The sequence below is a fragment of the Pogoniulus pusillus genome, chromosome 17 (genome assembly GCF_015220805.1).
Source record: "Pogoniulus pusillus isolate bPogPus1 chromosome 17, bPogPus1.pri, whole genome shotgun sequence".
Lineage (NCBI taxonomy): Eukaryota > Metazoa > Chordata > Aves > Piciformes > Lybiidae > Pogoniulus > Pogoniulus pusillus.
In genome coordinates this window covers 21503424-21515713 of record NC_087280.1, presented here as the reverse complement: position 1 = coordinate 21515713, position 12290 = coordinate 21503424, and the positions used below count along the sequence as shown (strand labels likewise).

The following is a 12290-nucleotide window of genomic DNA, read 5'->3' as shown; positions in this document are numbered from 1 at the left end:
GGCAAGTCAGGAACTCTTTCAGTTCAGGAAGCTGTTCCCCTCTGGTGAGACAAAGTCCTACCAAGTATCCTCGTTAAGAGATTCCATGAAATTACCCTAACTGGATGTTAACTCAATACAGGAATGAACTTGGATGCTGATGACGCATGTTTAACTGTGCTGCAAATGATGATAAATGGCTGACAGCTGCTAAAATCTCTCAATCAGTAACTTTTCCTAGTCTTCCTATGTTAAATTTTAGTTTCTGAGTGGCTTTTATTCGTGTGTGACAGGACAGAAAGATTTAAAGGGCAGAAGTAAACCTCTCGACATGGTTCATTTCTTATGCTTTGCATGACTGATAGATGCTTCTTGGCTGATCAAATTCCAGCAGCCAGCCATGTTGTGTTTCTTCTCCAATCTGCCCATCCACCATTTTAGAAGCACTTGAACTTCATGCTTCCATTTCATAACAGCTGTTGGATTGCATTTAAATGCATATGTTAAACCTCTAAATTTCATGTTCCTTTGGATATTCTACATGTTTATGCCTTTTTTTTTACAATTTACTTTTTTTCTGAATAGTTTTTTTCCATATTAATAACTTCAAGCACATTACATCAACAAAGAATCTGCAATTCTGTTCAGCACAGCTTCCTTTCTACACGTATGAGTGTCTGTCAATTTGCAGAGGAGAGTTTAGGAGACAGTAGAAAATTATGCCCAGGTTTAATTTTTATATGAGGCTATATTCCAATCTAAGAAGGTTCCAGGAAATCACAGTGTTAAGTGGAGAACTTGTATGTCTCATGATAGTGGCTGACTTCATGCAGTTGAAATTCACAGGATAAAAAGGGAGCTTCATTGTTTTAAAGTTTTAGGGGCTGCTTTAATCTTGCTGCCTTTGCAGCAGAGATGATTTTGATGAGAGGTTTATTGATGTGGATGCCAATAAGCATTTTCAAAGTAGAATTTTTAGATTTGTGTGCAGGTAACTGCGATATAAAGGAGGTAACTTTGTTTTTCATCAGTCTGTTAATTCTAATGCATCTGTGTCATGACATCTCTCACTGAAACGAGTATTTTAATGATGTGAAGGGCACAGCAGTTACTTTAAATGTACTTTCAGCTGATGCCCTATTACCTTTTTTCAGAAAAGGTGTTTGCTGCTGCTTTGTTTCTCAAGGGTTTTATGTACAAGGATGGATTTCTTGGGTGGTTTGCACAGGTTCTTTGATAACTGGTTGCCTGGTGATACTTGATTTTTTTTTTTTAAAGTGTCTTTTGTACTGTGTGCTGTGATCTTCTGGGAATGTGCTGGAGTTTTTTCATTTGAGGGTAGGGCTTTTGTGATACTTTTAGGCTACTATTCTGATCTTGTAGACCCTTAAAGGATTTTATTATTGGGAGTATTTTTAATTTGCTTTTAATCCAAATGTTTATATCATTTTCTCTACAGATATGTTGAGGAATTGTTATACTCACTGTAAGCAGAATAACTGCTCTTGGTTGAAGCACTGGTAAGTTTTTATTCCTAATAACATTAACTTTTTAGCTTTTAAAAAAACACAAGCACACGTGGCTGTGATGTTTTCCTTGATGAAATTTTTGGCTGAATACCTTGTGAAGTTCTTGTAATTGTGTCTGTACTTGGTGTTTCTAGCAAGCTCAGTTAGAAGGGTGATTCTTGCTGGGCTTGAAGGAAGTGAAGCTGTATTTACTTCCATAGTGCTCTCAATCTGTCTCCGCTAGAGAAGATCTTTCATTTCTAGTTCTTTGGTCTTCTGTGATACGACTCCATATGTCATGGAGAACTATGAAATCATAGATTAGCTTGTTCAGAAAGGTTTGATAGACAAATGTCTGTCCCTACAGAGAAGTGTTATGCACCATTTGGATAACAAATGGTGTGGAAAGCAAGCATCATAGCAGGAAGAACTTGTCTTACAAGCATCTTGTGTTGTCTCTCTATGCTTCTGTCAGTACCAGTGAGTCTTTTGTTCTATGATTGCCCTCTTTCTGTTCTTCATTTCTAAAACTTCAGCTTTGCAGGAAATGGGATGTAATGCTGATACCATTTCCTGTGTGAAACTGCAAGCTGATAGACTTCATTTAGGAGTCATTCCTCATACAGTCACAATGCAAAACTGGCAGGCTTGAGTAGGAAAAAAATCATTCGTTTCTATACTAGATGAACACTGGGACAGGATTTTCCTCAGTTTGCTCAACCAAAAGGAATTTGGCCTTGATGACCTGGCACATACTGTGACTCTAGGAAGTTGTTTCTGGAAAGACCCAAGTCCCTTTGTCCTCTTGTCTGCTTAGTATTCAGACTCCTTGATTCTACATTCTTAATTAAGGCATTTATTACATTCTTGATTCTCCATTCTTAAGGCATCTATTGCATTTTGTGTGTACTAATTAACTTTTTTTTAGTGGAAGCCATGTTCCTGTAGAATCATGCTTTGGAGTATCTGCCTTTTTATAAAAGAGACAGTTTCTTTGAGCCAGGTCTTCCAGTGTGATGTGCTACCTGCTTGAGTCATGCCTGCAGATTGCAGACAGCCTGAGAAAATGTTGTTCCAAGATGCATATACTCATAGAACTGTAGAATTCCAGGTGAGAAGGAGCCTTGAGGATCATCGGGTCCAGCCTGTCTTGGAAAACGCATGGCCTTACTGTTTCAGAGGATAGATAACAGATTTTTTTCTGTCCAATGGCCTGTATGTTACAGACCTTCAGAGCCACACTTACCTTGTACAAACTGCCATCTGTGCTGCCTTAGGTGCTAGAAAAGCAGCTACTCCCTGTTTCTACTTCAGTGTCCTGAGCTTCATTCTGATCTACTCATGTGATGTGGAGACTAATGTAGAGCTCTTTTGAAAGGAAGAAGGAAGTATGTGGGGGTAAGATGGAAACCTCAATAAACCATGTTGTTGAGGCCTAATGCTGCTTTCATTTTGAATCAGTTTGACCACTGACATTTCAGTTCTGAAGCAAAATGGAATCTGAACTTTTGAGGAATTCTCTCTGAGGAATTATTACTGTGTGTATATGTGCTCAGTTTTAGTTATCTTTAAGTGTTTCATCTCTTCTGTCTTCTTTGGATTTTATTACTTGATCCTTTGAAAAGTCTTAAGCAATTTTTCACATTGCAGGTGTGTAGAACAGCATATTTCTTGCTATAGTAGCAGTAGATGTTAATCCTTGAAGCTGTTCCTCAGAATTCTTCCTTTGCTGTCCAGTGTTGCCCTTTGTCCCCAGTCACCTCCTGGAATCTCTCAACATGTGACTCAGTTTCCTTTTTTATGTTAATCTTCATCTTTCCTACACCCTTATATGCATTTTCCCTGTTTTCTCTCACTGGGTTGCAAAGTAGCTGTTCTCACATCTATATTCTTGATCAAGAACGTGGCTTTTTAGTTAACAATGAATAATTCTTGTTTTATAAACCTTACCTTAAAGGGTGAATTGTGAAACTGCTAATTGATTTAAACAGTTGTATTCAGAAGAAGCTGCTTCACAGTGTGTTGGTGAAAACATCCACACGTGTGCATCTTGAAAGATCTGGTGTTACCTGCTCTGGTTAACACAGATAATTTTATCTGAAGCCCTGATTTTGATTTTTTGTAATATAAGGGGGAAAATGCTTGAAAACACTAAGAGCTGCTTTGAAGTTGACCTTCTTTGCTCAGTGCAATGAAATCTGTTCTTTAAAAATGCCCACAAAGGGTGCATCTGTGAATAAAGTCAAATCTCACCTGAAATTCATCTCCAGTTCTGAGGAACTTGGCAAGCAGCCTTTCTTAACTAAAAATACCTGATTCAACATAAGTTGTTGGCTAAGAACAACAGTAAAAAGCATATCTAATAGTGCTAGAAAGAGATCAAGGACTGTCCCCAAGTACTTAGGTTTAAGTTTGGATGTAGCATGTTTGTGGACTTTAGATATCATTAAAGGGCATGTCTGCTTTTTCCTCTGGTGTGGAAGTTACCAGCAGCATCCCTTTGAGAATAAAACCCTAATGTAATGAACTTTGAACTTCATATTTGGTTTGCTCAAAACCTAATTCTCTCCATTCATCTCTGTTGGAGTGACTCCCCTGTACTAGCAGTGTGCCACCTTGGCTTTTAAATGTAAGCCTCAGAATGTGAGATTTCACTGCAGAAAGCTTGCTAAATGCGTTGGTGTCTTACCCACTTGGGCTGCTGTGTGGGTGTTGTACATTGTGTTACTGGCCTTCAATCTCACATTTGAGAAATGCAAGATTACAGTAGACATGAGATTGTTGAAGCCATGTTTTTGGCCATAAAGGATGTCTTATTGGTGTCATCTTTTAATAATAGAACAACAAATTATTAATTGAAAAAAAAAGGAAAACTTTGTAAACTCAGATGTTTCAAACCTGTTGGTTTAAACCTGTAGGCATGGCCCTGAATGGTTCCTCTCTGTTGATAGGGACTGTTCAGTATGTTGCTGTCAAGGAGAATGAAAGTACTACATGACTCACATGACTTCTTTACCACCACCAAAATACTATGTTTGGAAACAAATATGTTAAGTGGTAGATGATGTCTAATTGATGATACAAAAAGAGTTGAAATACTTAACTAGCCAAAAAAAAAATCTCTGGCTACCTTAAATGTAGAGTCACTGCATATATCTTAGTGAAGGAGGAGGAATATTTTTTTGCACCATTATTGAGGCTACTTAGTAAAATTTGCCTTAATTCATAAATAAATGCTGTGAAATATTTTCAAGTAAATGTAGACTTCACATGAAAAAAATGTAGGGATTACAATTTTGGGCCATTACTGTGGCATCTTTTTGATGTATGAATAACTTCTAGAACAAGGGCTGTTGTGGTCTGTTCTTAATTATAATATATCCTCAGTTCTGTTTACTGCTAATTATTTTACAAGGTCAAGAGAAGAGTTCAAAATTGTGGTGGTTACTCACCAAGTTTTTGGTACAACCAAGTGGAGGTGAACCTAGCAGGAAAATTTACACATAAATTGCTTCTGGCAGGTGCCATTAATGTCAAGGCAGAAGGCAAACCCAACTAAAAAAAGGCCTTTCAAGGTTGACTAATGTATAACTAAATTACATTTTTAATAGGTGGAGAAAGGTGATGCTGGTAATTAAATTTCCTTATGTGAAGCTTCTTACAGTGACTATAAAAATTATTTGAACTGTCTTAAGGGGCTTCCACTGTGCTCACGTTAGTACTTGCGAATATTTGATTGTAATGATAATGAACTGCTTTGTGGTGTTTGGGTTTTTTTTGTCATGTATTGGTGCTTTGCTCAAGACATTAGCATTAAAAATTATCCAGAGCTTTATTTTCTCTTCAAATTATCTTTGAAATTAGGCTGTCATACTAGTAAAAAGTAGGGAAAAAACCCCAAAACTCCAAACCAACCCAAAAGAAAGACCATTTGGTTCAGTGTGGAGAAAGAATAAAAGTCTTAAAAGATATTTAATTCCGTCTTCACTGAGGGTGAGTTGAGTACTTAAAATGAAGAATTTCTGCGAACTGGAATGTTCAGTTTCTGGTACTGGAAGCAGTGAAGCTCCTGTGGTTGAATACTGTTACAACTACATGTGTTGCACAGTGCAGGGGGCAATGAAGTCCCAGATCCCGTGTTCCACTTTTCTATCTGCTGTACTTTTTTACATTGTATTTAGAGCAGGAAGTCTATAGAGGAATATAAAACAAGATACCCAGGCAGTTGTGAAAGAGCAGGGCTTGTTGCACTGGTTCCATTGCTGTTTGCTGTAACTGGTGATTTCGGAAGGGGAGTGGGGAAACAGGAATGGTGAGGCAGAGACCACTAGGTGGCTCCACTGGGTTTTGCTGTACCATGGGTAATTTCTGCATCCCTTGTGACAGTCTGCCCAGGGTTATCAGGGCAACAGCACAGTGGTGGAGTTGGCCTTTGAACTAAACCAAGGTCAAAGCTAGGCACATTTGAAAGAATAAATTTATCTTGTGAGATACTCAAAAGCATGAAAGCATTTTAAAGCCAATTTTGCACGTGTGTCTCTTCTACAATTAGTGTTGGTTTGAAAACGATGCTGTTAATGCTTAGTAACCTCCTCAACTTGATTTTTGCACTTAGAGAAGAGTAATGTTTAAGTGCATGAGTTTATTTTACTCTGAAGATGTAAAGATGGGGACATTTGGATTGTATTTCTTCACATGGAAGTAATTTGTCAGTCACCTGTGGGGCTTGGTTGCTGTTATATACAGTGAAGTTGAAATATAGATCAGGAGTAGTATGGTGGCCATGCTAAAGGCAACTAATATAACTGGCTACCATTTTTATCTAACTTATGACATGTCCTTTCTCACCAGTAACTAAACTAGTCTTCCATTTGTGTGCTTGGTGTTACATTGTGTGTCTTTCATGAGCTGAAAACTGGGTTCAGATGGTGGAATATCTTGTCTTCAGCCACCATCTGTATACAGAAAACCAGTTTTCATAGTAGTTGTGATGGATCTATCCTTTAGGAAAGGAGCACGGGCAGTAGTTAAAACATTTGGCTTTATTGTAATAAACTTGATTTTCAACTAAGTAGCATCAGCTTTAATAAATGGTTAGGCCAATCAAGATGGACACCAGAGCAAATATATCTGATTTCCCACTATTGATTTTTCTAGTCTTTTAATGCTATGGAGAAATTTCCAGTGGAATTTAGAGAGCCTGAAAAGTTTCTTGAACTATTAATCATTCCTTCCCTACTTCTTTATGGGTTTGGTCAAATTTTACTTTCTTTGACTCTTGGGATGATGATTTGCCATTGTTTGTTCATGTTCAAAGTAGATACTCTGGAATGTGTAATATGGAATGAAACATCATATGTTTAAACTTAATCTTCAAGGTACAGTAGTTGAATGTCTTAGTTTGAAGATATGACCTGTATTCCAACAGCATTTTTCTTTTAATTTTCCATAAAGAATCCAATCAGATGAAGAGTGTCAAAAGGAGTCTACGAATGAGACACCAAGATGGCAGTCCCACTGTTGATTGAAAGGTTGAGGAAATGGACTGATGCATGAGTGCTGTGATTTGTCTGTCCAAGAAAAAGATGTTAAAACATGGACTCTCGTGTTATTAAACCAGAGAAGATCTGGCTTGTGATCATCCTATCAAAATGGACTTTGCACTTGAATTAATCAGGGGACTATATCAGTGACTGTCCAATGAAGGATCTGTTTGAGGACTGGGTGGCAAAATTTGACTTTCGGGTTCTGTATGCATAAGAGGAGAGTGCATTTGGTAAGAGATCTATTGCTGCCCCTTTGGAGAAAATGTAATTTTAAAAAATTGACTTAATAAAAGGTTTTGGTTTCTTTCACACCTTGCGTTTGTCCTTTCTGGCTGAGTATTTTATTACGTTGATACTAAAGTGGGTTTACATTTGGGGTTCTATTAAAGTGAGAAATACTTTAGCTGCTAAGTACTAAAGGCAAGGTAAAACTCTGCTGTACTTGATTTAAAATGTGGTTTTCATTTGCAAATTGTGTTCACTTTGCCATGACTTCCAATGAATTTTTATTCACTCATTTCTTCACTCAGGTGCTTAATGTTGGAGGTTTTTCAGTACTTGGTCCATTGTCAGGCTACTTCTGCTGAACTTTCTCAAGTTATTTTAAGATTAAATTGCTATCCAGTGAAGGCTGAGCAATTGCCACAATAAAGGAGTAACTGAGTGTTTTGAGTAACATTTTTAAGGTCTGTTTCTTTGGTTGTATATTGGTACAGGAACTCTTCAACATACTTCCTGGATGACATACTTCCTACAGTCCTAAAATTGTTCTGTGTGAATGTCCAATCTGCTTCACTGCTGTTTAATGTAGACTTAGCTGTGTGGTATTGGGGCATGTATCTGAGGAAAAAGGAGTTCTTTTTGCTGTTGCTGTGGATGACATGTTAACCTTTACAAATGAGTTTTAAAATGGTGCTAATGTTCAAAACTAATTTCCTTTCAAGTTGATTTTTTTGGATCAAATAGTTACTGTAGCCACCTTCCTTTGTATGTTTCATGTGACTTTCATACTTGTCTTTGTTTTTATGCTGGAGGGCCAAGATGACAAACCTGGTGCTGAGATAACCTAGGTGTTTTCTTCTAAAATCAAAACACAAACAAACCCAGCCCCCATTGTGTGTGTTTGTACCATTTGGCTTGCTTGGCTGTCTTTGTAGGTACGAGTTTTTTCCATGATGAATGGTTTGTACCTGTGTGATCGCTGCCATTTTGGTGATACACGCTTGGTGTTGCCATGTGTTGTATGGTGGAGTTGGATACTGGCACCATCCTAAAGGGACCCCCTGTTCAATTGAGTGGATTCCTTTGGTGTTAGCCAAAATTTCTTGGAATGGTCACATGTTACGGTTTGTAGTTTAGGTGCAAGGGCCCTTCTGTGAACATTCAGGATGGAGTTCTTTGGAATGGACTATGGCAGTGGAGTGTGATGTGCAAAGGTGATAGATTGGTGGAGGATGAGAGTTGCAATCGTGCAGTAATTGATGAGGACCATGTTGGTGCTACTGGTAGAAGCCAGTCTTTTCAGGCTGTTGGGATTCTGTGCCATGGGTGTTCTCACAGAAGCCCAAATAGCCCAGTATTTCCTTCCCCCCAGCATTTGATTTGACTGTTTTGTTGTGATGTTTGACAACATGCAAGATGTCCTTGTGCTTTAAGGAGTCAGTTGCTTGTGGGAATAATACAGGTGGAGTTGGGGATGCTTTGGGTCTTCTCCAGTTCCTCTGTGTTACATCATCTTGATCCTAGGATGTTGTATTGGAGATGTAGCTTGATTTTTAGTTCTACAGCTTGGCTATTCCATGGCTTTAGATTAATTTGTTGTGTTAAAAATCTGTTAATGACCATCAATGGGTTAAAGTGGACTGCCTTTTGGTGCTGTTGGGCTGATTTTACAGTGGTGCCTTGGCAAAGCTGATGAAAATGGTGTAGCTGTTGGACTGTTGTTGTTGGGGAAGACCACTAGGGAGGCGCTGTCGAGCTGGAGTGGGAGACCATCAGCTTGGGGCTTTCCTAGGAGCGTCTGGAGCTCTTGCCCCAAGCTTTGGGTGCAAGCGTTGGGTGACAAATGGTGGAGCCGTTGTCTGGGGATACTGCCCCTGGATTGAAAAAAAGCTACCCCTTTGGGTGTGGTGGACCCCAAGGTGGGTTGTTGGTGGCTGCATGGCTGTCAGCTCCACTGCCATTCTTTCAAAATGGCTTGTAGCAGCACCACTTCCTGTCCAGGGAGGAAGTAATTTTAGCCCAGGCATTGAAATATTTAGCAATCTTTAAAACAAAAGGCACAAATTCCATTTCTTTCTGGTTTCAAAAGGGTGCCTGAGCCACATGGGGTTAAGGTGCCCCTTCAGCTGGGGTAGCTGGAAGGAGCCAGGGCTGTGGGGGTAGCAGGCACCCTTTAGGTGGAGGCTATCTCTTTTTTTGGTAGAAATGAAGGGGTGGGTCTATGGTACATCACCTGAGTTGTGGGGTAAATGTAGAGAGTGTCAATCAAAGGCAGAGCTCAGAGCTGGGAAGGAGCTCTAGATGGCGGCTGTGCCTTAGAGAGAGCGCGCTCAGCTCCGTGCCTTCCCCAACACTTTACGCAACTTTCCCTAACTTTCGGGCAGCCTCAGGGGGCCCCCACAGCCCCTTGCCTCTCCTAGGCACTAATCGGGGGCCGAGCGGACCTTTTTCGGGCAGAAAAGCAGCTTTTGAGGGCTCTCTTTTCGTGCCTTGCTGGAAAGAAGAAGCCGTGGAGAGAGCCCAGGTCGTTGTTTTTCCAGCTTAGAAGCCATGGCGTACCTCCATTTTTGTGCGCTCTCCTAATGAGCTTTTTCCCCCGGACGTTTTTGTACTGATTATCGCTTCTTTTGCTTCATCGGCAACATATTTTTTGGGATTAGAATATATATTTTTTTTTTCCATTCTCCGAAATTTATATTTTATCGTTATAACTCTAAATATTTTGGATCTAATGTTTTTCCACTCCCCGAAACTAATATCGACTTGGTCCTGGCGGCGGTGCACGGATCAGGTAGGTGAGCAATTAATAATGATGATTTTTATATTTCTGCCGTTTTGACTACTTTGATTTTCGCCCGATTTGAGCTGTATTGAGATGACGCAATAAGATACAGAGATTATTCGCATCCAGCCTTACTTTGGGAAAGTTTGCAGGATGCTCCTCTGCCGTGTTTATTCTGGGATTTTTGTTCTAAAAAAGGCTTATTTGTTTGAAATGCCCTTTTTGCCGTGTTGCTCCGTGTCGTGTATTGTTGTAACAATATCATTGCAGCGTCAGGACTTTGTTCCTGATCATGAAAGGCAGTGAAACGAACTGGGACCTTACCTTTCTTTCAACTTTTGACAGTAAATACCTGGGCACAGGACTTCAAAGCAAACAGACACCCTTGATCCCCCCCTCTTAATATTTAAGAATAAAAAGATGATGAGAAATAAGGACAAAAGCCAAGGAGAGGAGGGTTCAGTCCACAGCAATGCATCGAGGTATGATCTATCAACTTACTTTTTTTTTTTTTTTGGGTAAAACCTGTGTGTACCCTGTTTACTTTGACAGCTTTGGGTTACTGTCAGTGCTTAATACAAAACATTTTACTGATTTTGCTTCCTTTTTAAGGAATGACCTTGAGATTGTTAGCATGCCACACCCTAATTTTTTTTTTTTTGGTAGCAATTTCTGAAAGTTGTGTTGTGACTTAAGGGCCCATGTCCTAGTCAAAAGGTACTGTACCTTTATTCAGGGCAGCCCTTTCCTCTGTAAGATGTTTTTCCAGCTTTTGAATTTCGGATTTTAGGTTTTTTGTGCTGTGAAAAATGACCTTGTGGGTTTAGCCATTGCTGCATTGCACCATTTTACATACAAGGCAAATTTTTTTCTTTGAAGAATCTCAGAAGTCTAAACTTTAACTGAGGGCCATACAGAAGCCTGGTGTAGTAGTAATTTATAGTAAATAGGCACAAGAAAAAGTTAGATGAATGAAAAAAAGCTTATTTTAAAATAGAAACTGACAAGTGCCTGTTTGTCTCATACCCCTTGCTTCAAATTTTATTCGAGCTCGTGGAACTTTGATACTGTTTAGGTATTTTGGAACATTTTGCTACAATTTAACCAGACTTTCTCCTGCTGGTGATGGCATTTGGTAGCATAAAATACACACTGGGGCTGTTACCGAGAGGCTCCCAAATGCTGTGCTGGTTTGTTGAATGTCTTTTTCGCTCCGAGTATTTTTATTTACTTTTGTCAAGTAACAAAATTCTTTGCAGATTTTTATACACTCAGCCTTGCCGTAGGAAAAGTGTGAAAGAGTGGGGAATGCTTGTCTGCTAGGAATGCTGATTTATAACGACTGAACTGCTCATTTTGTATTTAAAGGGTCAGCTTTTTTGGAGATTGGAAATTGAACTATCTGCATTTTTGCTTCCACTCGAGTTTGACATTTTGTTAATTTTAATCCAACGGTGGCCTGCTCTGTTTGTTTTTTTTTTTTTTTATCTGGTGTTGTCTTCAGTAATTTTTAACCAACGTGAATAAAAAGGAATTGTGAACTGTCTGTTGTATCACATGTGCTCTATGTGATGTTTGCAAGGTGTTTCAGTGCTGTTCTTGATGGCTGGTGTTTAACCTTCCTTAGACACACAAACTTCAAATACTGTGGGGTTAATATTTATTACTGTAACCTCTTGGCAGCATAAACTTGAATGCTCTTCTGGATGTATTAAATTTGCAGTGAAATTGTAAAATCCTAAAATGGGTATGGGTAAGTTTTAATTTGAAGTGATTATTAACTCGATTAGCCTCAGGGAACTGGTGAAGCATTATATATAGCACCTATGTAGGGTGATTTTAATAATGCAGTTTAAAAACACTTCAGATTGTGCCATGCTGACATTATTGCACACAAAATGATGCTTGAAAAGTCAATTCTGAAAAACAACCAACCAAGTTATGATTCAGTTTAAGTCCTTATGCTTGTTTTTTTTCTTCTTTAAGTGTAGATTATCAGCAAGAGCAATAATGGGATTTTTTTTTCCCTAGGAAATTAAATTATTTCATCGTTGTTAGAAATGTGCAAAGTAAGAGATTAAATTGGAGACATCAAGCAGAAGACCTTCGAGTTTTTTTGGGGTTTAGAAGCATTATGTTTGCATAGTGTCTGCTGTGGTTTTTGGTGTTTTCAGTGTAAGGTTCTTTATCACAAATGATCCGTTTACATCAACACCTGTTGTGTGTGAGGTTGCCCTTCTCCCCCTCCACAGT

The 12290-nt window shown here is 38.9% G+C and overlaps 1 protein-coding gene across 3 annotated transcripts in view; it reads left to right on the top strand.

Moving 5' to 3' along the window:
- The first annotated feature begins 9209 nt into the window (after positions 1-9209).
- CHD2 (chromodomain helicase DNA binding protein 2) overlaps positions 9210-12290 on the top strand; it is a 57800-nt gene continuing 54719 nt past the window's right edge. The window contains exons 1-2 of one of the 3 annotated variants that reach the window (XM_064158050.1): positions 9210-10046; positions 10383-10519. In XM_064158050.1, the coding sequence (XP_064014120.1) occupies positions 10458-10519 (62 nt within the window). In that variant the 5' untranslated portion in view covers positions 9210-10046; positions 10383-10457. Of the gene's footprint in view, positions 10051-10382; positions 10520-12290 lie in introns of all 3 variants that reach the window. The other 2 variants (XM_064158043.1, XM_064158042.1) reach the window with 2 other exon arrangements.